Source organism: Pseudoliparis swirei, chromosome 15 (assembly GCF_029220125.1).
Source record: "Pseudoliparis swirei isolate HS2019 ecotype Mariana Trench chromosome 15, NWPU_hadal_v1, whole genome shotgun sequence".
NCBI lineage: Eukaryota > Metazoa > Chordata > Actinopteri > Perciformes > Liparidae > Pseudoliparis > Pseudoliparis swirei.
Genome location: NC_079402.1, coordinates 3,238,098 through 3,261,937, shown reverse-complemented (window position 1 = coordinate 3,261,937; position 23,840 = coordinate 3,238,098). Strand labels below are relative to the sequence as shown.

Sequence of the window (23,840 nt, the reverse complement as noted above, 5' to 3'; positions counted from 1 at the left end):
TGAGCGGGAATAAATACACGAGAAGCCCGAAGAGAGAAAGAAGGTGTGACGGCGTTCTGACAGCAGGACGTTTGGGTTTCGTCACCAGCGATACGGACAGACAGACATTATTGGCCAAGGTCACTTCTTTTTTTTTCTTTTCTCAAAGCGTGTAATCCGAAAATGTACAAAGGACAGACATCTTCCCTTGGCAGCATAACCATATACCCCCCCCCATCCTCCTCCTCCTCTCTTCTACTGAACTTCCAGCAGCTTCATTACAGCAGTTTGCCAGGACACACACACACACACACACACACACACACACACACACACACACACACACACACACACACACACACACACACACACACACACACACACACACACACACACACACACACACACACACACACACACACACACACACACACACACACACACACACACACACATTACAGTGAAAGAGAACCAACCCCAGAAGCTGATGGCTGTAAATCAAAACATGCAGGTACAAAAAAATTTATTTGTGGCACCCTTTCACTATTGTATGTGTTTTTTGTGTGTGTGTTTTTTGTGTGTTTTCAGTGTGCCGGCGTCCTTCTCGTCCGACTGACGTGTTTCCATGTCGCCGTGGCGTTTCCTACACGTGGGCACTGGCGGCTTCCTGTTCTTTTTTTCTTCTTCGACCCGCTCCTTCGTCTCCCTTCGCTCGTTCGACATCTCGAGAGAGAAAAACACGACGCACGCGCCGAAGACTCGGAAGCAGAGCGTGGAGGCGGATGATGGGAAGGTACGGGAACGTCCGCTGACGTCTTCCGGAACGTCTCCGTCTGGATATTCTGACAATCTGATATTTTTGAATTTGAGGAGCGAGGATGAGGAGGGAGGGAGGGAGGTCGACAGGTCAACTGTCCGGGATCGTAAGGGGAGGGGAAAAAAACAGCCCAGCTGCTTTCGGGTCAGGAAGAAGGTTGTGGGGGAGGGGGGGGGGGACACCGGCTCACCTGCTCCCCCATGTGTGGCGTGCAGAACATGGCATGTGGCGGTTTCCGTGGCAGGAGATCAGCTCCAAAAAAACAACAAAACAAAACAACCTCCACCACGTGTCCTGATCAGGATGTGCTTGGAGACGGCTGGAGTGTCGGGTGGAGCAGCTCAGGCTCCTCCCACTCTGGCTGCAGGCTGGTCCCACAGGTGTGATGCTACTGTGCAGCTGACCGGTCCAAACGGGTCAGAAGTAGAGGGCGGGCTCGCTGCTGTAGTCCGACAGCGACGAGCTGTCAGCCGGCGTGAGCTGAGGGGAGGAGACAAGTTCAGAGGCGGGAAGCTGCCGTCGCTATAGAGATGACCTCGTTGTTACGGCAACGGCCATCTGAGCCTTTAGGATGGATGGACTGACTCCTTCACAACTAACCCGGGTTGGTTTGGATAAACTGAACTCGGGTTCGTTGGGATAAACCCAACTCGGGTTTGTGTGGATAAAATGAACTCGGGTTTGTTTGGATAAAATGAACTCGGGTTTGTTTGGATAAACTGAACTCGGGTTTGTTTGGATAAACTGAACTCGGGTTGGTTTGGATAAACTAAACTCGGGCTGGTTTGGATAAAATGAACTCGGGTTTGTTTGGATAAACTGAACTCGGGTTTGTTTGGATAAACTGAACTTGGGTTGGTTTGGATAAACTGAACTCGGGTTGGTTTGGATAAACTGAACTCGGGTTTGTTTGGATAAAATAAACTCGGGTTTGTTTGGGCGGCATTTATTACAGTCGGTCCAGGATCTGTTAAAACATTTGACGGTTCATTTAGTCCATTAAAAAGGTGCGAGGTGGAACCCTAGAAGGGTCGATGAATGAAAGAGCTCTCTCTCGCTCTCTCTCTCTCTCTCTATCACTCACTCTCTCTCTCTCACCATAACTTCCTCGCTCTGCGGTGGCGGTCGGGAGGCGTCCTCCGGGTGGTCTCCGTCGTCGCGCTTGTGCTCCTGCCAGGCGCTGAAGTCCACCGAGTGCTTGGGAATGTAGCTGCACAGGTCTGCAGGCGTCACAGAGAAGAGGAGCGTTACTGAAAGGTGAAGAACCGCAAACACACGAAGCGTCTCTACCCGTGTTGCAGAAAAGAAGGGAACACGTGCCAAAGAAACCTATATTGTTAGATGCAATGCACAGTTTGTCCAGCAGGGGGCTCTGTCATCATACTTAAAGTTGTCCGCCTCTGTCCTACTTCTACCATCCAATGTTGGTTAATAAAGAAGCGCTGACCCGTTTCGATATGGCATAGAAAGAAAACGCAACGCTCCTTTAAATCCAAACTCTTTGTGGTATTATGTTTCTATAAGATGAACTTACAGCCACAAACCAACACGACACACGCCCCTCTATGTTCAGTCGAAAGCCGAGCGGTGCACTTCAGCTTTAAGACGGGGAAACGGCAGCTTTAAGTGCAGATTTTCTGATTGTCCAACACAAAGTGTGTGTGTGGGGGGGGGGTTGGAACTCTGAGGCTTAAAAAAAAGAAGGAACAATGGCACATATAGACATTTTAAATACCCCAGGACTCGGCTCCGTGAGCCCTTGCGACTGAGTTTTATGTCGATAGATTTACGAAGCCGGTGTTTAAAGATAGGCTGCTATATATAGACGGTTGGAAATAAAAACAATGAAAAGGAAACCCAGTAACCCCGTTCCCGCCTTACAACAACGTGGCCAGCTAATCAATCACCGAGATACGTCTTTACTGCCTCGTTGTCTTTTTATTTTAGTAATAAAATGACTCATGAGAATGAAAAGCGGCACATCGTCATACAGAACATGGCACCTTGGACTCGTAGGGCGCAAAGGATTGTGGGTCGGAACAGCCAGGGACATGTAACATGGGAAGCAGTAGAACATCCTGGTATTTCTGGCCTACCGCATTTGACATATTAAGTATTGAGACACACCCAATAGTTTTCTGGCGTACTATAAATAGATCTTGGAATGCATCAGGAATTTTCTTTCTCCATCAGGAATTTTTGACCGAAAGCTAAATTCAAAGTTCAGGGTTCAGGGATCAGGGTTCACCCTCTGGGGACCACGACTATCAGCAGTGACGGTAAATGGACGCCGGGCCTTAGACCTCAAGGTCGCTTGTTGAAGACATTTCAACAAGTCGACATTTTAGCTTTTTTTCCTTGGTTTGAGCCTTTTTAGCCTTAGGGATCATCCTCCGGGGGCCACGCACAACCGGCGGGAAGCAGCTCAGCGGTCTCACCGTTGTTGGTGTGGGTGGGCGAGCTGATGTAACCGGGCCGGGGGATGTGGATGCGTCCCACCATGCTCGGCTGTTCGTCCGACACCCTCCCGTCCGGTTTCTCCTCTTCCTCCTCGTCGTCGTCGTCCTCGTCGTCCTCGCTGTCCCACGCGCTGCTCTCCGACGGATACTCGTACGTACTCTGGAGGCTCGACTCGTTGAACGAGATCTTGAGCTGCAGACAGAAGACGGGAACACGTTTAAACCAGCGGTTCTCCATCATCTTTAAACGTGTTGTTGAAGCGCTTTAATTTGGTAATATTGTTCCCATTCGTGGTTCGGGTTTACACCGCCTCCATTTTTTTATTTCTCCCCCAACGATAAAGAAAATAACAACCAGCCAAACTGAATTGGAGCCGGTGTCTGAGACAATAAGAAACAGGAAGTACTGTTTTCACACCTCTGGTCACTTTGCACAGGGCCGGCTCCAGCTGGTTGAGGGGCTCCACAAGCAAGAACAAGGGTGTGTGTGTGTGGGGGGCTTCCACTGTGAGGCATTCCCCCAGTGTTGGTGTTTTCATGGTCAACTTTATTTATGCCCCTTGTGAAAAAGAGAAAAAAACCTTCTTCTATCTTCTCTTTATCGGTCACAGATCTGATTGCTTCTACGTAAGCATGTATCCTGAACTCTAAAAAGGGTTGCTTGTTAGTTCCCCCCTGAGTGGGTCGTGATGGAGGCGTGACAGCTGATTCCCCCATGCATACACCGGCGTGTTTGTCCACGTCTGCTGACTGCTCTTCACGGGTTGTACCGGACTCCATCTACTGATCTAAATCTGCCCTAATCCCCGTCACAAGGCCACCGGCCAGCAACGCCACCGGCCAGCAACGCCACCTCAGCAACGCCACCTCGGCAACGCCACCTCGGCAACGCCACCTCGGACTCAGGGCCAGTCTGCGTGGGACGAAGACGCCAAAGCAGGGAAGGGCAATTCTATTCCCTCAATATCATCATCTTATCAAATCATATATCAAGCACAAAGTACAAATCATTGTTATCTACTGAGACGAAGCCTAGTTGGAATACATTGAATAATTGTCGTATTTATTATACTAAATCCAACTCAGGAGTTTTATTCTTCTATTGTATGACAAAAACATTAACACATTAATATATTACACTTTATAAAATGTATTCCCATTTCATCAAAACAGGAACCGACTTAACTTACAACGCATAACATTCTGACGAAAGGTTTGGAGTCCCAGGACCATGGTTTATATATATTTAGGATAAGGGTCTAGAGCAGGGATTCCCAAAGTGTGGTGCGCGCACCCCTGGGGGTGTGCGAGTTGTCTCTAGGGGGTGCGTGAGAGGAAAAATGTAATGGTGGTCTAATGGTGTAATAATTAATATTAAACATTCTCAGGGCTCTCAAGTGTCACGCATTGAGCGTGAGACTCACGCATTTCGGTCTTAACTCACGCCACACATCGTATTTCTCACGCTGAAAAAAACTCTCGGCCATTCAATGTTTGAATGCAGGGGTGCTCAATACGTCCGCAGAGCTCCGACGCCGGTCTGCGCGCATCGGGACGGAGCAAAGAAAAAGTCACTCGCACCCCCCCCCCCCCCCCCCAACTGGGGGTGCGTGAACCCGGGATGTAGTAGGGGGTGCGTGGCCTAAAAAGTTTGGGAACCGCTGGTCTAGAGATTCAGAACAAGCTTTATAGTTATCAAAAAGGTCCTATGTAGAAAGAAATCTATAAAACATAGACCATTTCAAAATGTCTCATTTTATTACCATTGGCAGTTTATGTCAATGACATCAGCAAACTTTGAAAGCAGGAAGTGACCCAGATCTTAAAAATGTATTTTAATTTTTTTTTATATATAGAGCCAACAGTGCTCACCTAAAGGGAGCGTCGGTACTAGGGTCAAGGGTCTATGACTAGGGTCAAGGGTCTATAACTAGGGTCAAGGGTCTATAACTAGGGTCAAGGGTCTATGACTAGGGTCAAGGGTTTATTGACTAGGGTCAAGGGTCTATAACTAGGGTCAAGGGTTTATTGACTAGGGTCAAGGGTCTATAACTAGGGTCAAGGGTCTATGACTAGGGTCAAGGTTTTATTGACTAGGGTCAAGGGTCTATGACTAGGGTCAAGGTTTTATTGACTAGGGTCAAGGGTCTATGACTAGGGTCAAGGGTTTATTGACTAGTCAAGGGTCAGCTCCTACACCTCTGAGTGTCCTGGGAGTTGACGTGGACATGGTGGAGGAGTACAAGTACCTGGGCGTCTCCATCGACAGCCGACTGAACTGGAAGGCCAACATCAACGCTGTGTACAAGAAGGGGATGAGTCGTCTCTTTTTCCTGAGAAAGCTTCGATCCTTCAACGTGTGCAGCAAGATGCTGGAGTTATTCTACCAGTCGGTTGTCGCCAGTGTGCTGCACTTTGCCATTGTCTGCTGGGGGAGCAGCATCGGAGCCGGTGACACCAGCCGTCTTAACAAACTGGTTAGGAAGGCTGGCTCCATCATCGGCTGCCAGCTGGAGCACCTGGAACAGGTGGTGGAGAGGAGGTCGTTGAAGAAACTGGTGTCCATATTGGACAACCCGGACCACCCTCTCCACCACCTCCTACAGGGACAGAGGAGTACTTTCTCCAGACGTCTCCTCACGCTCCGCTGCCACAAGGAGAGATACAGGAGAACATTCCTGCCGACGGCTATGAGGCTCTACAACAGTTCACCTCTTGCCAGATCACCCTAACCCTTCTTATATTTTGTGTTTTGTTTTTTTATTCTTGTGTGTTGCTGCTACTGACTCGACAAATTTCCCCTTGGGGATTAATAAAGTATATATCTATCTATCTATCTATCTATAACTAGGGTCAAGGGTCTATGACTAGGGTCAAGGGTTTATTGACTAGGGTCAAGGGTCTATGACTAGGGTCAAGGGTTTATTGACGAGGGTTAAGGGTCTATAACTAGGGTCAAGGCTATATGACTATGGTCAAATGTATATGACCAGGGTCAAGGGTATATGACTAGAATCAAGGGTATATGACTAGGGTCAAGGATATATGACTCGGGACATGTGTAAATGACTAGGGTCAAATATATATGACTAGGTACAAGGGTATATGACTAGGGACAAGGGTCTATGACTAGGGACAAGGGTCTATGACTAGGGACAAGGGTCTATGACTAGGGTCAAGGGTCTATGACTAGGGACAAGGGTATATGACTAGGGTCAAGGGTATATGACTAGGGTCAAGTGTCTATGACTAGGGACAAGGGTCTATGACTAGGGACAAGGGTATATGACTAGGGTCAAGGGTCTATGACTAGGGACAAGGGTCTATGACTAGGGACAAGGGTATATGACTAGGGTCAAGGGTATATGACTAGGGTCAAGCATATATGACTAGGGACTAGGGTCTTTAGGTTCAGCACACAGATATATAGATTAAAGACAAGGTTATTTAGATGGTGGAGAGTCCAGATGAAGGTCTTACATATTCTGCAAGAATTTCTATAGATTTAGAACAATGGTCTATAGAGTCTATGGATTAAGAAACATGGTATGTAGACTGAGGACAAACAGATTCAAGAGTAGTGTACTTAGGTTCGGACAAAAGGTCCACAGACGATGGATTAGGGATCTAGAGAAAGTCTCTATTCATTCCAAGGTTGTAAAGGGAACCAACCTTTTATCAACTGGCTGAAACATTGAGGCTATCATGTCAGAAGAGGTTGGAAAGGTTCTGAATGTTCCCCACTTATCTCCTCCTTCCTATTCGTGTTTTGATATATTAATAGTTGCTGACATCTGATTAGAGCTGCTAAAAATAAAAAAAAAGAGGTCCATACAAATAATAACATCAATCGAGATAATGATATCAGTCAGGAGGTTGTATCCATTAACAGTGGCGCTCGTGTCCTGTCCAACCACCCCAGAAACTAAATCACAATGTTCAGCTATCGGTTATTTTGCATCCAGTTCGTTTCAGGTTTCATGGGAAGGCATTCCACAAAAATGCAAATACCGTCAATGTCTTGTGAAAAATGAAGATGGCAGAAATATCAAATGTTCAGGGACAACTTGTTGTTGAGGAGATAGGACTTGAGGAGGGATGTGAAGGTACAGTACAATCCACAAGACAAATCTTGTGTATGTATATAAATATATAAATATATAGGACTGTCTCAGAAAATTAGAATATTGTGATGAAGTTCTTTATTTTCTGTAATGCAATTAGAAAAACAAAAATGTCATGCATTCTGGATTCATTACAAATCAACTGAAATATTGCAAGCCTTTTATTCTTTTAATATTGCTGATTATGGCTTACAGCTTAAGAAAACTCTAAAATCCTATCTCATAAAATTTTAATATTTCCTCAGACCAAGTAAAAAAAAGATTTATAACAGCTGAGTGTTTGTCAAGGCTCAGGAAACCCTTGCAGGTGTTTCGAGTTAATTAGACAATTCAAGTGATTTGTTTAATACCCTACTAGTATACTTTTTCATGATATTCTAATATTTAGAGATAGGATATTTGAGTTTTCTTAAGCTGTAAGCCATAATCAGCAATATTAAAAGAATAAAAGGCTTGCAATATTTCAGTTGATTTGTAATGAATCCAGAATGCATGACATTTTTGTTTTTTTAATTGCATTACAGAAAATAAAGAACTTCATCACAATATTCTAATTTTCTGAGACAGTCCTGTATGTATATTCTATATTTATTTTAATAGATATATACACACACATGTATTTATTTACATATATATATATAATACAAATATATGAAGAAATAATAAGAAAAATTTAGATATATTTTGTATCTGTAAATATATATATATGTATAAAATAAAAAATAAATATATTTATTTATTTTATATATATATCAAATAATAAATATGAATATATATATTTTATTTATATATATATATAAAATATTTATTTTATTATATAAAGTTTAAAAAATATATATATCAAATAATAAATATGAATATATATATTTTTGATTTATATATAAAATATATATTTTATTATATATAAGTATTTATATATATAAAGTAAAAAAAATAATATGAATATATATATTTATTTTATATATACACATGACAGTATGTTACCATCTTTACAAAGGACCCTCAGTCCCAGGCGTCACTTATTTTTAGAACAAACAACTCTTCTTTTCTTTTATTTGTTGAGGTTTCTGTGTTCACTCACACCATGAAAAGCCTTTTGCTCGCTAAATTGGCATCCTGTCTTAGAGGAAGTCTCTGGATGCCAAAAGCGACTCCATCAATAAATCAGGCTCGCTTCCTTTTTCACCGTCTGTCACTTTTCTTTTCTCTCTGTCTAACCGCCCGGCTTCCCTTCTCGCGTGAGATGTCGCCGTGTCCTCTCTGACTTTACGCTGCAGCGGCATTGATCCAACTTCATGGTGAAGCGAGAGGAGCGTCACAAAAACCCAGCCTGCGTTTCCGGTGTGTCTCTTTTGCATCTCGGTGATAAAAGGCATGCATTATGGTGGCAGAAGTGATCCGTCTTCTGTCCTCAGGCTGTGGGACAGGGCCAGCATGGTGGGGGCCCCCGGCTCGGCCCTGCTGTCCCCCCCCCCCTTCTCCACGGGGAGCTCAGACAGGATGCGGTGGGCACTAACGGCACACTAACAGGCCACCAACAGGCCACCAACGAGGCACTAACGTACCACTAACAAGCCACCAACGAAAAAAACAACAAGCCACCAACGAGAAACCAACGAGCCACCAATAGGCCACCAACAAGCCACCAACAGGCCACCAATAGGCCACCAACAGGCCACCAACAGGCCACCAATAGGCCACCAACAGGCCACCAACAAGCCACCAACAGGCCACCAATAGGCCACCAACAGGCCACCAACAAGCCACCAACAGGCCACCAATAGGCCATCAACAGGCCACCAACAAGCCACCAACAGGCTACCAACAGGCCACCAATAGGCCACCAATAGGCCACCAACAGGCCACCAATAGGCCACCAACAAGCCACCAACAGGCCACCAATAGGCCACCAACAAGCCACCAACAGGCCACCAACAAGCCACCAACAAGCCACCAACAGGCTACCAACAGGCCACCAATAGGCCACCAACAGGCCACCAACAGGCCACCAATAGGCCACCAACAGGCCACCAACAGGCAACCAACAAGCCACCAACAGGCTACCAACAGGCCACCAATAGGCCACCAACAGGCCACCAACAAGCCACCAACAAGCCACCAACAGGCCACCAATAGGCCACCAACAAGCCACTAATGGGCCACTAGCATTGCTATTATTAGGTATTAGTCTACTATCATTAAATCATATCATTTATTGTGTCGTCCCATATGAACAGTATTAGAATGGGCTCTTGCCGGTATGACTGTACAACATATTGCAATGCATCGGTAATGTGTGTAAAAGTAAAGAGAATTCTGTCTCTGTGATAAGTTAATAGAAAAGTTATGGCCTCAAGATCTCAAGCTTGAAAACCTAAATCAAAGCATGATATTACTAGTCTTGGTTTATATTATAATGTATATAAAACAGGAGTTAAACGGGATGGAGGATTTCAAAATAAAACAAAAAAGGACAGCAAAAATAAATCTTTGCGACACAATAAAACGTTGCAGGAAGCGAGCAGAGTCACGCCTGAAACAAAAAAAACAGGGGGGGGGGGGGATTGAAACTGAATACACGATGAAACGGACGTGTTAGGACTGCGGTTGTCTGGAGCAGCTGATGCAGCATCATCTTCAACGCCACCAGACCAAGACGTTAGATTAGCAAACCGGATACCGCACACGGGTTCCCCATCAGCTTTGTTTTTCTTGTACAGGAGGCACAACACAAAAGCGACGAGGGGAAGACAGACAAAAGAAGACGCGAGTAGAGAGAGAGAGAGAGAGAGTCGGCAGATGAGATTATGTCTTCATGAATGGGCCGCGGCCATCGGGCCAGATGGGAGCAGAGCCAGCATGGCGTGTCCTCGTTTGGTGAACATGGGTTCCTACTGAACACACACACACACACACACACACACACACACACACACACACACACACACACACACACACACACACACACACACACACACACACACACACACACACACACACACACACACACACACACCGAGGGTGCAGCAGCATGCGAGGGCTTTTGTGTTGACCTGATGCGCGCCTCTTTCTAATGGCCTTCCACATCCATCTCAGCGGGGCCAGGTGTCATAGGGCGTAGCGTGTTGGGCGTGCAGATTAAAGTCTTTTAAAAGAAGAAGAAGAAGAAGAAGAAGAGAAAAATGAAGGAGAACAAGAACAAGAAGAAAAGGAAGAAGAAGAAGAAGGGCAGCTATAGAGCGTCTCGTTTTGGGGGGAGGAGACAAACATGGCGGCTGCATCCTGAACGATCGGACTGAGAACACATTCGCTTCACATTTCAGAAGTCCGCTCCTTCTTTTGTCTTTTTCTTTCTTTCTTTTGTATTATTATTGTGAGACACATCCAAGACATGAATAGAAAGTTTACATTTTTATTTAATAAAGTCGTGCCAGCAAAATACCATAAAAGAATATTCAGGCTCGTTTGGGTCGCTTCGGGTGTTCAAATACATGCAGGGGGATGCTACGTCAGGGATGCTACGTCAGGGATGCTACGCCAGGGATGCTACGCCAGGGATGCTACGCCAGGGATGCTACGTCAGGGATGCTACGCCAGGGATGCTACGCCAGGGATGCTACGTCAGGGATGCTACGCCAGGGATGCTACGCCAGGGATGCTACGTCAGGGATGCTACGCCAGGGATGCTACGCCAGGGATGCTACGTCAGGGATGCTACGCCAGGGATGCTACGTCAGGGATGCTACGCCAGGGATGCTACGTCAGGGATGCTACGTCAGGGATGCTACGCCAGGGATGCTACGCCAGGGATGCTACGTCAGGGATGCTACGCCAGGGATGCTACGTCAGAGATGCTATGTCAGGGATGCTACATCAGGGATGCTACATCAGAGATGCTACGCCAGGGATGCTACGCCAGGGATGCTACGTCAGGGATGCTACGTCAGAGATGCTATGCCAGGGATGCTACGTCAGGGATGCTACGCCAGGGATGCTACGCCAGGGATGCTACGTCAGAGATGCTACATCAGGGATGCTACGTCAGGGATGCTACGTCAGAGATGCTACGCCAGGGATGCTACGTCAGGGATGCTACATCAGGGATGCTACATCAGAGATGCTATGCCAGGGATGCTACGCCAGGGATGCTACGCCAGAGTCAGAGATGCCTTCTGACAACCCAAGCTAATGAAGGACAGACTGTGGTTGATTGGTATGCATGAGGCTGTTGGCAGAAGTATTTTGGGCAGGGAGAAATAGGGAGGATAGAAAGCAAATAGTAAAAACAGTGACTGTACAGTCGAATGACTGGATCCAGTCACAAAGGACTTCAAAAGGGTTACGCAACGAAGTCAACGACCTTTTGTCCGTCGCGGTCGTCGGCATGAGGGATCAGTGAACTAGGTCACATGCTTTGAGATATTAATCCCCAGTACATCCATCTATACAAGGAGTATTTATACTAACTGTTAAAAAACAAAAGAAATGACTCAGCCCTGAGTAATGTCTGCAGGTATCCCTTTCAACCCCAACGACCTTCACCGATAAGGTTCGGCGGCCTGAATGGAAGCTGAAAAACAAACAAACAGAACCACCCAGCACACGCTGTACTTCCTGCCCCCGGGGAGACGCGGCGATAAACCCGCCGGCGACTCAGATGAGAGACTCCTCTCCTCGTCTGGTCCGTTTATGGCCAGAACAGGAAGAGAAGACTCGTCAGAGAAAAACCTCAACTCCTCCCGTCCGGAAGAGGAGAGGCGGCGGTGTATTCATCGAAAAATAGGCACTACGATGTGCCATCGCGTGGAAGAGGAATGAAGCTCTTCCAGACTGAAACGGAGCCCAGATTGATTTTTCAATCAGTAGCAACTGTCGGCGTGAGCTCCGCGATCACACCTTCGGGCGCATTCCTCGACGGTAATTATGAGTCACTTTAAGTCGACGGCGCCAACGGATGCCAAAGAGACACGCCTCGCAAACAAAACGTCAGAGATTCAGACCCTCCGGGCTAATCGGGGGGAAAGGTCAGCAGCGCACCTGCTGAAAAAATAACCCCGGGAGCCGAGACCCCGACGGGGTTCAATCGGCTCGGCAATGCGGTTGCAAGAAAATGTGAAGAAAAGTATCGCTGTTTACACTGCCGGAGGGGGTTTTCAAGCCTCCCTGGCGCTATCAGGGCCGGGTTATATTTAGTCATATTATATGACTGATACGGGAGAGGAGACACATTCCCAAAACCTCCTCCGATCAGAGAGACCCCCCCAAACACACCAGCGGAGCCGTTTTAAACAATACTTGTGCACCCCGTCTCAGAACCTTTTTTGCTGATAAGAAGCCGGCATGGATGTCTGCACACGGTGCGTAAGGGGAGCCGGGCGGGGGGGGGGGTGTCTGCAGGGAGCCGTCAGGGTAACGCTCCCTTCAGAAAAGTGTCAGGGCAAAAGGACAGGACTGGATCCCACGACGAGATCAGGATCGAGGATTCTCTGGGGCCTCGGATCGACGTCGGATCAGAAGCTCTTTGTCCATGCAGCACATGTTTCTTTTAACCTTCAGGAAGAGAAGAGGAGGAGCCAATGGGGGCGTGTCTACCAGTGCTCGCCAGTCAATTGGATTTTTCAAGCGGCGATAAGGCTTCTTGTTTCCGTGAACTTTGGGTCAGAGATGAGTCAATGATCGACGTGGTTTCTGGGCAGACCCGTGGTGAAGATGTCACACACACACACACACACAGCAAATATGGCGGGTTTAATGTGCACAGCCGGGGCAAAAGCAGCGGTAGGTCCAAATGTTGCAGCAATAAAGATTTGCAATCGTCGGTACGCAGACGACTTGGCGGTTTCCTTTGAATGACGTCGACGACGTATCTTTCGAGGAGCTGGCCTATGAATAGTGTAAACACGCCGGCGATGGGTGAGATGAACTGCGCAGGAGGTCGGTTCTTCTCCGGTGGCGGATCACTCGGGTCCAGATGGATGCATTCGACCGTTTAGGGCCAGTTAGCTGAGACGCGGGACGTGGTGAACGTGACCGGATAAATACCAGCAAGCGTGTTGGATATAGGAGGTAGCTCAGGTAGCACCAATTGGGCTAAAGTACAGCCGATGTAATCAGTTTTATTTTAATAAAATAAGTCACACACACCGAGATGGGGCACTTAAGTGAACAAATAAAAACATGTTTGGAGACATTTTTCCAACCCTACCCTGAAACACCTGACCGTGGCCTCATGAAAACACACCCGTCCTCTCATCAGAGGGCTGTGTGGGTCCACCCAAACACACACACACACGCACACACACACACACACAGAACAAGCTCACCAGGAAAACCCTTTCAAACGTCTTCATTAAAAAGGACGTTCAGCAGCGCTCCGCCCGGCAACTTCATATCCACCAATTACAAAATCTACAACATCAGCACTGACGTAACAGCGCGTGTGTGTAGGTCTGTGTGTGTAGGTGTGTGTGTGTGTAGGTCTGTGTGTGTAGGTGTGTGTGTGTAGGTGTCTGTGTGTAGGTGTGTGTGTGTGTGTGTGTGTGTGTAGGTGTGTGTGTAGGTGTGTGTGTGTAGGTGTGTGTGTGTAGGTGTGTGTGTAGGTGTGTGTGTGTAGGTGTGTGTGTAGGTGTGTGTGTGTAGGTGTGTGTGTGTGTGTGTGTGTGTGTGTGTGTAGGTGTGTGTGTAGGTGTGTGTGTAGGTGTGTGTGTAGGTGTGTGTGTGTAGGTGTGTGTGTAGGTGTGTGTGTGTAGGTGTGTGTGTAGGTGTGTGTAGGTGTGTGTGTAGGTCTGTGTTTGTAGGTGTGTGTATGTAGGTCTGTAAGTGTAGGTGTGTGTGTGTAGGTGTGTGTGTGTAGGTGTGTGTGTGTGTAGGTCTGTAAGTGTAGGTGTGTGTTTGTAGGTGTGTGTGTGTGTGTAGGTCTGTGTTTGTAGGTGTGTGTGTGTGTGTGTAGGTGTGTGTGTGTAGGTGTGTGTGTGTGTAGGTCTGTGTTTGTAGGTGTGTGTGTGTAGGTCTGTGTGTGTAGGTGTGTGTGTGTAGGTCTGTGTGTGTGTAGGTCTGTGTGTGTGTGTAGGTCTGTGTTTGTAGGTCTGTGTGTGTAGGTCTGTGTGTGTAGGTCTGTGTGTAGGTGTGTGTCCTTATCCTGGAATCCTAATGACAGGATAGAATGGCCACGACTCGTGTTGCCCCGGCAACAGGCGCCATGGATATGTGACAAAGGGGAAACGGGAGAGTGGAAGTCGAGGCAGACAGTCAGTCAGTCAAGAGAGAGAGAGAGAGAGAGAGATATACATAGAGAGAGAGAGAGAGACATAGAAAAGGAGAGAGAAAGAAGAGAGAGGGAGAGAGAGAGATGGAGAGAGATATACATAGAGAGAGAGAGAGACATAGAAAAGGAGAGAGAAAGAAGAGAGAGGGAGAGAGAGAGAGAAGAGAGAGACAGAGAGAGAGACAGAGACATAGAAAAGGAGAGAGAGATGAGAGAGAGAGATGGAGAGAGAGAGATGGAGAGAGAGACATAGAAAAGGAGAGAGAGAGATGGAGAGAGAGAGAGATGGAGAGAGAGACATAGAAAAGGAGAGAGAGTGATGGAGAGAGAGAGAGAGATGGAGAGAGAGAGATGGAGAGAGAGAGAGAGAGAGAGAGTGGCAGCAAGACGGACAGCTTTTGATGACGTAAAGAGGAAAACAAAATCAATGAGGAGCGTCAGGATTCACACAAAAAAGAGCCGTTAACCACGAGAAAAAGACGCCACACAGCCGTGTATCTTCAGAACATTTACATCACGCTCGAAGAAGAAGAAGAAGAAGAAGAGCAGCTATGACAGGTCCGTGGTTTCCACCTGCCTCATCACTCGCCCACTCTGCTTCTTTTTATAAACGTTCAAAAAGACCCCTTCTGTGAGCGTCCTCCGCTTTTAGTCTCCTCGTCTTCACACACACACACACACACGCACACACACACTGAATTAAACATGACTGTGATCGAGGGGCTTTGCTGGCTGAATTCTAATTACACCGGCTTTGCAGCTCGCGTGATGCCCGAGGCCCGTGTGGGAAAAGCTTCGCCAGTGTGTACGGAAATTCGCCAGAAAATTAGGCATGGTGGAGCGCACGTGTGTGTGTGTGTGTGTGTGGCTACAGAGCCCTCGGAAGAATTGACAAGCTTGTCAAACGGAAACCATATTTTGCGGTCGGTCGTAAAAAAAGAGAAGAGAACTAAATAAAAAATGAAAGCTTCAAACCGGCGTCATCGGATCCTTCACTTGTTTGCCTCTCATGGGAAGAAGACGTGGAAACACCTTTGAAGACTACGTCTAGCGTTCATCCTGCTGCGACCGGTTCGTCCTAACGTCGAGGACGTGGTCGATTCCTACACCCTAAGCCCGTCCACTGCTCCCTAACGCAGCCAGTCGAGGAGGGCCCGGCGGCCACAAGGGGCGGACGTGCGTTTTGGCTTCTTTCAGCTCATTTTTTTACGATCACAAACTTGAAACCCGTCTCTTAGTCTTAGTCATCGACTCCGATGAACCCACTTTAAACTGCCTCGTCAGCACCAGACAGACAAAGTAGAGCTGACGAGCGGAGCGGAGGCTTCAGGAGGCGCAGATTTCTCTCAGGAGCCGGTAGAAACAAAAACAAAAAGGTTTTAAATTTGACATTGAAAATGTGATTTTTTTTTACAGAGAACGCCAGAAACAGGAAGCAGAAGGATCACTGGAGGTGCAGATGAGGTATTTAATGATAAGTTAGCAGACACAGTTACTCTGGCCCAAGGCTGTCTGGAGGATTTCTTCCAGCTCAGCCCAAATAAAGAAAATAAAAAGAAATAAACAAAAGGCAGGTGGCTTTTATTTTGAAAATATTTCTTCTTCTTTTCTTTTTTTAAGCGAGTGGGTGTGGTGGAAGGTTTTCAGGAAGGGAGGAGAGAAAGGGAATGTCTACCGGGTGGTAAATAATTAAACACAATGGACTTTCACACCTGTAGCCGGGCGCACAATGTAAATGTAGGAGTTTGCCCTTTCGGTGGCCTTCCGTGTCTCGGGAGCTTTTTAACCATTTCAGGTTCAGGTATTCTTTAATCCTGCTGGACGCGTTGGGCCATTTCACCTCGAGGAACACACAGATGAGGATTACGCACAGCGGAGGAATGCACTCGCTGCTGCCAAAGCACCACTTTGACATGACGAGCGTGACCTTGTCGCAGAGCGGCTGCTCGCCTTGTACTTTAAATGCATCAATACGGCATCAATACATAAATACATGAACACATACGGTCAATACGTCCAGAGTCCTGAGGGACGAGCCGCACAACTCAGCGTTTACGCACCTTTTTTCATACTTTACGTTCTCCGATGTATGAAATACGCCAGTCTGCTCGTGAATGTGATGCTGCTCATGCAACAGATGCTACATCATAGTTGAAGAAGACCACATGGAGCGGCCTACAGGTGTGTGATTTGGTCACTTTCAGAGTCAGAAACTCACAGCTGATGCCAGGTGTACTGCTTCTAAATATACAATAGAACACATGGTTCCCAAAAATATCAATGTTTCTCAAATGAACTCTGTTATGTCACCTTTCTCTTGACTTCTAGTTTCTTTTAACTCGTCTTCTTCTGTGTTCTTTTTTGTTTGTATCGATGTGTGTGTGTTTTTTTATTTGTAATTATGTGTTTCTTGGTTTTTTTTATTTGTAACTACCTGTTTCTTGTGTTTTTTATTTGTAATTATGTGTTTTTTTTATTTGTAAGTACCTGTTTCTTGGTTTTTTTTATTTGTAACTGTGTTTCTTGTGTTTTTTGTTTGTAACTGTGTTTCTTGTGTTTTTTGTTTGTAACTGTGTGTTTCTTGTGTTTTTTTGTTTGTAACTACCCGTTTCTTGTGTTTTTTTGTTTGTAACTGTGTTTCTTGTGTTTTTTGTTTGTAACTGTGTGTTTCTTGTGTTTTTTTGTTTGTAACTACCCGTTTCTTGTGTTTTTTTGTTTGTAACTGTGTTTCTTGTGATGTTGCCTGTCTTGTCCAGGTCACCTTCGAAAAAGTGATTTTTAATCTCAATGGAACTCAACCGGTTAAATAAAGGTTTAATAAAACTCAAACAGATGCCATCAGACCATCCCACTAGATGCCGTGTTGTCGGAATTGATGTCAAACAGCGATATTCGGCTCAACAGAGCGTCTATTGGATCAAAAGACATCATCGGGATCCCATCGGCATCCAGGGTTTGGGGCGGAAAAAAACTAAAAACAATAGAAGTCAACGACGAAGTCGAGTGAGCTGTCGGGTAAGTCGCCGATTGGACAGATTCAATAACATCATGCATCACATTTTATCCGTGGGATTATATCGGAATGAAATCACACACACACACACACAACGAGATGTTCTGACACATAGCGAGCGCACACAGACTAAAATTACTCAGGAAAACCAGTAAAAAAAAATCAAACTATTGTCCTGATCCGATTGTCACCGTCATCGATACAAAGAAGTGACCTTTGACGTGAAAGAAGACTCCGGCCGCTTCGCCCTAAATTTAAACAATTAGTCATCCGAGTGGCTCCTCGGTGTGAATACAACTGGAGCTCCTAAAATCCCTGCCTCTCGCTCACTTTCTCTCTATTTGATGTGCTGACACACACACACACACACACACACGGGCCCGCCTCCCTTTTCCCATAATAACCCGGTCAGAAGGAACAGAGAGACTTTAAAAACAAAACCATTCCACCCCCTCCCATGTCAGGTTGCCAGCTCCATCTCCTTAATGGAGTCCCCCACCACAAGGAAATTAAAATATTTATATATATATATATATACATATTTAAATATATATAATTAAATATTTATACATATTTATATATACAGTATATACATATTTAAATATATATATGAGCCAGGGTTATATTTTTATGCAAATGCAGACGTGTTGCGGTACAAGAAGCTGCACTTGACCTACATAGCTCTTCTTCCCCTATAGAGAGGAGATCAGAGGGAGCTGGAAGCTAGGGGGACAAACCTTAATAACCACCAGCGCACAGGAATACAGCAGTGCACTCTGGGTAGAGGGGGAAAGAAAACCACACACACACACACACACAGAAAGCAGAGTGGTGCTTGTGGAGGGATGAAGACGGGAGTACATGAGGCCGTGCTGGATGTGGTCCAGGCGCTCAGCACCCACATGCAGCGAGAGGGTCGAGATGGATCAGGGTCTGGTGTTTTCTTTGGAACATCGAGGAGGAGCAGGAGATGATGATCTGCTTTGGTACTGACGTGCATAATGGAACATTCTTTTTCCACCGAGTTCCTCGTTAAAAAAAAACAAAAAAATCAAAACGGGCCATTATCGGAGGCTGGACACAAAAATTCCGCACAAATTACACAGGCCAGGCCGAGCCTCGCTGTTTTTTTGTAATTGCCTGCGCAGCCATGCCCAGAAAAAAAGAGAGAGAGAAAGGGAGGGAGGGGAAGAAAGAATCTGTGGGCGTCGGGGACGGCCCGAGAAGAGTTGGACGGCCAACAAAGAAATGAGAAAGCGACGGGGACAACAACGAAAAAGATGACGAGATGCGCTCGCCGGGTCTCTCGCGAGGCCGAGGGTCCCTCACGCGACAAAACATCAACGTCGTTATAACAAGTCCTGATGAACTGCATGGCTTCAGTCCCGGGACCAGCAGAACTTTACTGGTACTTTGAGAAATATTAAATAAAACCAGCCTTTCAAATGTCGAACAAAATCTGAAGTAGCCTGGCCCCGGGGTCAGGACTGCGGGGGCCGAGCGGCCTAAAGGAGGGAAGAGCTGACAGAACAGAAGCAGCACGCGGGGCGGCGCCGGGTCGATGTGACCGAACGAGTCCGGCAGGAGCACCGAGCCTCATTAAGGACGAGGGTCAAGCCTCCCACGGGCTGAGATCCACAGCGACTCCCTACAATTGATTATAAAGTATATCTCTGATATCTAATTAATCCGTGACACAGCAGTTTGGTCCCCGGGGCAAATCGGATTAGGATTGTTCAGATTAACTGCGACGCCCCCCCCCCCCGAAACACAAACTTTATTATCATTTAATTACGAATAGGGGAGGGGGGGCGTGGAACATCTCAAGTCCCGGATGGATTCAACCGGGAAAGCACCAATAGGTGTGTGTGTGTGTGTGTGTGTGTGTGTGTGTGTCGCCCCCCCCCCCCCGGATGAGAATGTTCAGTCGACATGCTTGGAAGGGAACACCTGACCCGATAATGCGCTCTGTGACAAATAACATGCCTTCTGTGTGTGTGTGTGTGTGTGTGTGTGTGTGTGTGTGCGTGTGTGTGTGGGTGGGCGGGGCATCCAAAGGAGAAAGAGTGGCTGTAAACACACACTTCTAATCCACTTAGAGGCGCAGGTGGGCCGCGCGGCGCAGGTGAGTGGAATGCACCGACTCGGATGAAGAACAAGTGGCAGATAGACAGAGATAAAAACAAATATAAAAAAAACAGAGATAACACAAACAGCTTTTCCCCCTGTGTGTGTGTGTGTGTGTGTGTGTGTGTGTGTGTGTGTGTGTGTGTGTGTGTGTGTGATGCTCGACTACTAAATTGAGATCAGAGGAAACTTTCACACTCACACCCTCCCACACACTCCTCTGGGAGCATTTGGTGATGGACCCGATAATCCTCCAGCTGCAGTGTTTGTTTACAAATGAGCAATATCGCAAAATGACGTTAAAAAAAAAGAAGGTGCCTTTGTTTTTGCCCGCTGGGCCTTCCTGCTGCATGGACGACTGTAAAGCAGCTGACAGCCAAAGTGGTTTGACTACAATCACTCAATTAACTCATCTTGTCAGTGTGTGTGTGTGTGTGTGTGTGTGTGTGAGTCACTTGTTTTCTGCTCTCACCTTCTTGCCCGCGACGCCCGTCTTGGAGAGGCAGGACTTCTCCAGGGTCAGGTACCCGCCGACGACCTCGATCTCCTCCGCCGCCGGGTAGCGCTTCTTCAGCAGGGAGCCCAGGTGGGCGTAGGCGGCCTGCGGGGGCGTGGACCCCGGCGGGGCCTCGCTCGAGGAGGAGGAGGAGGCGGCGTCCTGCTGCGGCGGCTCCGGGGAGCTGGAGTGGCCCTCGGACGGCTCCGCCCTGCGCCTGGGCACCACGGTGAAGGTGTTGCCCTTCCTCCTCTGCGCCGCGGGGCTGGGGGCCGGGCTGGGGCCCGGGACGCGGCGCCGGCTCTCCGCTTCGAGGTCGTCGATGTTCGTCACCGGCAGCTGATCTCGGGGGGGCGGCGTAGAGGAGGGGACCGGCGGGGGCGGGGAGTCCGAGGGAACCGGAGACGTAGGCGGGGTTGAAGACGGGACCGCCGGAGACGTGGGGGGTGAAGATGGAGCAGGTGGGGAGCAGGGGGCGGGGCTTAGAGCGTGAGATGGAGACGGGGGAGGTGATGGACTGGTGGGAGCAGGAAGTGATGCTTCAGGCTTCGGCGAGACCCTCGCGGACCCCTTGACGTCCTCCTCCTCTGGCGGTTTCTCCTCGGTCCTCTTCGAGGGAGCCGGGGCGGGCGTCGGGGGGGAGGGGGCGGTTGCCGTGGGCACCGCCGCTCCTCTGCGGGACGGGGACGGCCTCCCGTGGTCGGCGGCCGGCCGGCGTTTGGGGATCACCGTGAAGGAGTTGCGGGACTGCAGGCGCAGGTTTGCGAGGGCCCGGGCCTGGACGTCCCCGTCGGGGATCCGGGTCAGGTCCGGCTTCGGGGAGGGCCGGATCTCGAATTCGGAGGAGGAGCGGGTCGCCTTGAAGAGGACGGCGCCGGTCGGGGAGCCCGGCGCCTCGGAGCCCTCCCAGTCTCCTCTCTCTCTGGCGGGCTTGGCGTGCCAGCTGTTGTCGGGCTGCTCGTCCCCGGGGCTGACCCCGTGGCCTCCGCTCTCTTCGAACCATTGGCAGAAGGAAGACACGGGCGGCGGCGGCCCGCCGGGGCTCTGGTGGGGGGCGCCGACATCGGTGACCTCCTTCGGCTTCGGTTTGGAAGACGAGGGACTCTGGGAGACGAGCGACGGCGGCTGACCGCTCGCCGCCGGGCCCGGCCAGGCCTTCGGCACCGGATCCGGCCGCGGCTTGCACCGGAGCCGCGGCCTGCCGCCGGAACCGCGGTCCAGGTCCAGCAGGTTCTCCGTGCTGCGGGACTTCTTCTGCAGCTTCCCGTAGTTGCTGTCGAACTTCTGCAGCATCCGGCTGACCCTGCCTTGACCCTCGCCGCCCGGCTCCAGGGCCTCGTGACCCGGGCGCCCCAGGGTGCTCAGGTTCTCCTCGCTCTTGCTCAACGTGGTGTCGTAAATGACCACCTCCGCGGCTCTAATCTCGGTCACGGCGCTCCCGCTCCGGTCCAGGAGGTCGCTCAGGGAGCTGTAACTACTCACGCCGTTCTGCTGCCATTTGGACCCCGGGTTGAGCCCCCCGGCTTCCGGGAAGTAGTCCGGGTCCGACTCGATGATGATGATATTGTCCGCGCGGATAGTCCGTATGCCGGGCACGCTGCCGTACAGCTCCAGGATGTGCTGGACCGGGCGAGCGGCGGCGTGGTTCTCCCGGTCCTGCCGCCTCCGGCGCTCCTTCTCCAGCTTGATGAAGGGGTTCTCGTCCAGCGGGCCCAGGCTCTCCTGCAGCACCAGGCTCTCGCGTCCTCCGCCGTCCTCCTCCGGGCCCGGCGTCGTCCTCTCCGCGTCCGCCGGCCGGGGCTCTTTGTTGTTGGTGAAGTGTTGGCTGGCGGCGGTGATGGTGTAGCTCCGCCCGGACCCGCCGCTCGGTCCAACGTCTCGTTTGGCTCCGGTGCCGCCGCCGTTCACGTTCCCCGTCTGCTCGCCGTTGACCCGCTGGGAGCCCGAGCCGCCGCCACCGGGGCTCGTCTCCGCGGCACCGGCTCCTCCAGACCCGCCGCCCTTCGCCTTCCTCCTCTCCAAGATCTCTCGCTTCCAGGCCGGCATCCTCGGGCTCTCTTGCCCGCCGGGCTCTTGGCGGAGGAGGCGTAGCTCTCCTCCTCCTCCTCCTCCGCCCGACATTGCGGAGGGGTTTGAGAGGGGGATGAAGAGGAGAGAGAGAGGCCCGGCTCTGAGGCGCTGTGCCGCGGGTCCGGTGCGGCTATAAAAAGAAACCTGTATCCAGCTCCGACTGTACCTGCAGCGCCGTTCACCGCACACACTCACACACACACACACACATCACCAACGTCTGTTTCCTCTCTCTCTCTCTCCTCTCGCGCTGCCTCCTCGCCCTCTGACTCCACACAGCCCCGCCCATCCGCAGCGGCACGAGCGGCTTCGGCTGTCCCATCCTGCTTCCTGATTGGTCCCCACCGCTCACGGACACGCCCCTTTCTTTTTGTAGTACGCCACACACCGACGCAAACCCCTCCCGTTTCTATTGTTGACTGGGCAAGGAAGGCCTGTCAATCAAAAGTGTTGCGTTCAGGTTCAACCCGCCCCTCTCTTTTTGTACTATATTTAAAACCGTCAGTGGCTGTATCTGTTATTGGGTAATTAAAAATAGATTTGTTGTCAATATTGTTCATGCTGCGACAGTTTAGATTTATTATAATAAGTAACCATTATTTAATCCCAATCCTAACGGGTAAATAAATAGATAAATATAAATAAAAACATTGATTAATCTCTATTCTAGGTCGCCTATACTGAATATTGACTTCTTTCTGCTTTGATTTTTAAAAATGTACTTTTCTATCTTTAATTTCTCAATTAGTGGTTGTTTTAGTGGTTAATTGTTGTATTTAAAACCACTTAGTATTAATGTTACTATATTTAGCCTTATAGGGATACTTAAACTGTACATTGTTTTTGTTCACGTGTGATAAATACATTATATATTAAATATATATCGTCTACTGTTCATTTACCATGTTGCAGATGATGCCACCTGTCGATAATCTGGCCGAGAAGTAGCCCGTGCTGCATATTGAATCAGCACTAAGAGGGGCTATTCTTGGGTACTACAAGCGATTACTGTACCTCATCAAACATTTATCAGCGAGCCATAATTAAGAACGGCGAGGCTGAGGAGGACGAGGGGAGGGAAATAATCAAACGCACGGAAGAAATAGGCCAGTGTGTTCCTTCAGTCTGCTCTTTCACGATTAATTAAGCAGCTGGAGGAGCTATAAAACTAGCGGTGACGTCAGAAGATTGATTAATTGATTAATTGAATTCATCGGGGCTAATATTTAAAAAAAACACAGTTTAATATTACACAATACATTGACACTCATTTAAGACATAATCCATCACATGACACATGCAAGAATAATTCTTCTTATGGTCGATAGAACCGGAATACAGTTAAAGTATAGGACATGCATTGTGATGTATCTTATTGAAGTCTGTAAAGTGCTGAATTCTGTCAAATACAAACATGACACAAACACACGCGCACACACACATATGTTGTTGTAGAACAACGCGTGTGTTGGAGACGTCGTGTTATAAGCG

General features: G+C 48.6%; 1 protein-coding gene across 2 annotated transcripts; it reads right to left on the bottom strand.

Annotated features, from left to right (window-relative positions):
* Nucleotides 1-368: 368 nt before the first annotated feature.
* On the bottom strand, nucleotides 369-23,035 carry tprn (taperin). 2 transcript variants are annotated; one of them, XR_008833851.1, is made up of 5 exons: nucleotides 20,256-23,035; nucleotides 3,235-3,448; nucleotides 1,895-2,016; nucleotides 987-1,276; nucleotides 369-829 (listed from the first exon to the last, which is right to left on the bottom strand). XR_008833851.1 is itself a non-coding variant. In XM_056432082.1 (4 exons), the coding sequence occupies exons 1-4, from the start codon at nucleotides 22,398-22,400 to the stop codon at nucleotides 1,214-1,216; spliced, it is 2,544 nt and encodes an 847-aa protein (XP_056288057.1). In that variant the 5' UTR covers nucleotides 22,401-23,035; the 3' UTR covers nucleotides 369-1,213. The 2 variants fall into 2 exon arrangements, 1 of the variants encoding a protein (XP_056288057.1); XM_056432082.1 differs by having other exon boundaries at nucleotides 369-1,276.
* Nucleotides 23,036-23,840: the final 805 nt, after the last annotated feature.

Excerpts from the sequence above, each read along its gene's own strand:
- tprn (XM_056432082.1), bottom strand. The coding sequence starts at position 22,400 with ATGTCGGGCGGAGGAGGAGGAGGAGGAGAGCTACGCCTCCTCCGCCAA. Across the intron at positions 3,449-20,255 it reads CGGGCGTCGCGGGCAAGAAG|CTCAAGATCTCGTTCAACGA; the intron begins GTGAGAGCAGAA and ends TTCTGTCTGCAG. Across the intron at positions 2,017-3,234 it reads GCCCACCCACACCAACAACG|ACCTGTGCAGCTACATTCCC; the intron begins GTGAGACCGCTG and ends TGACGCCTGCAG.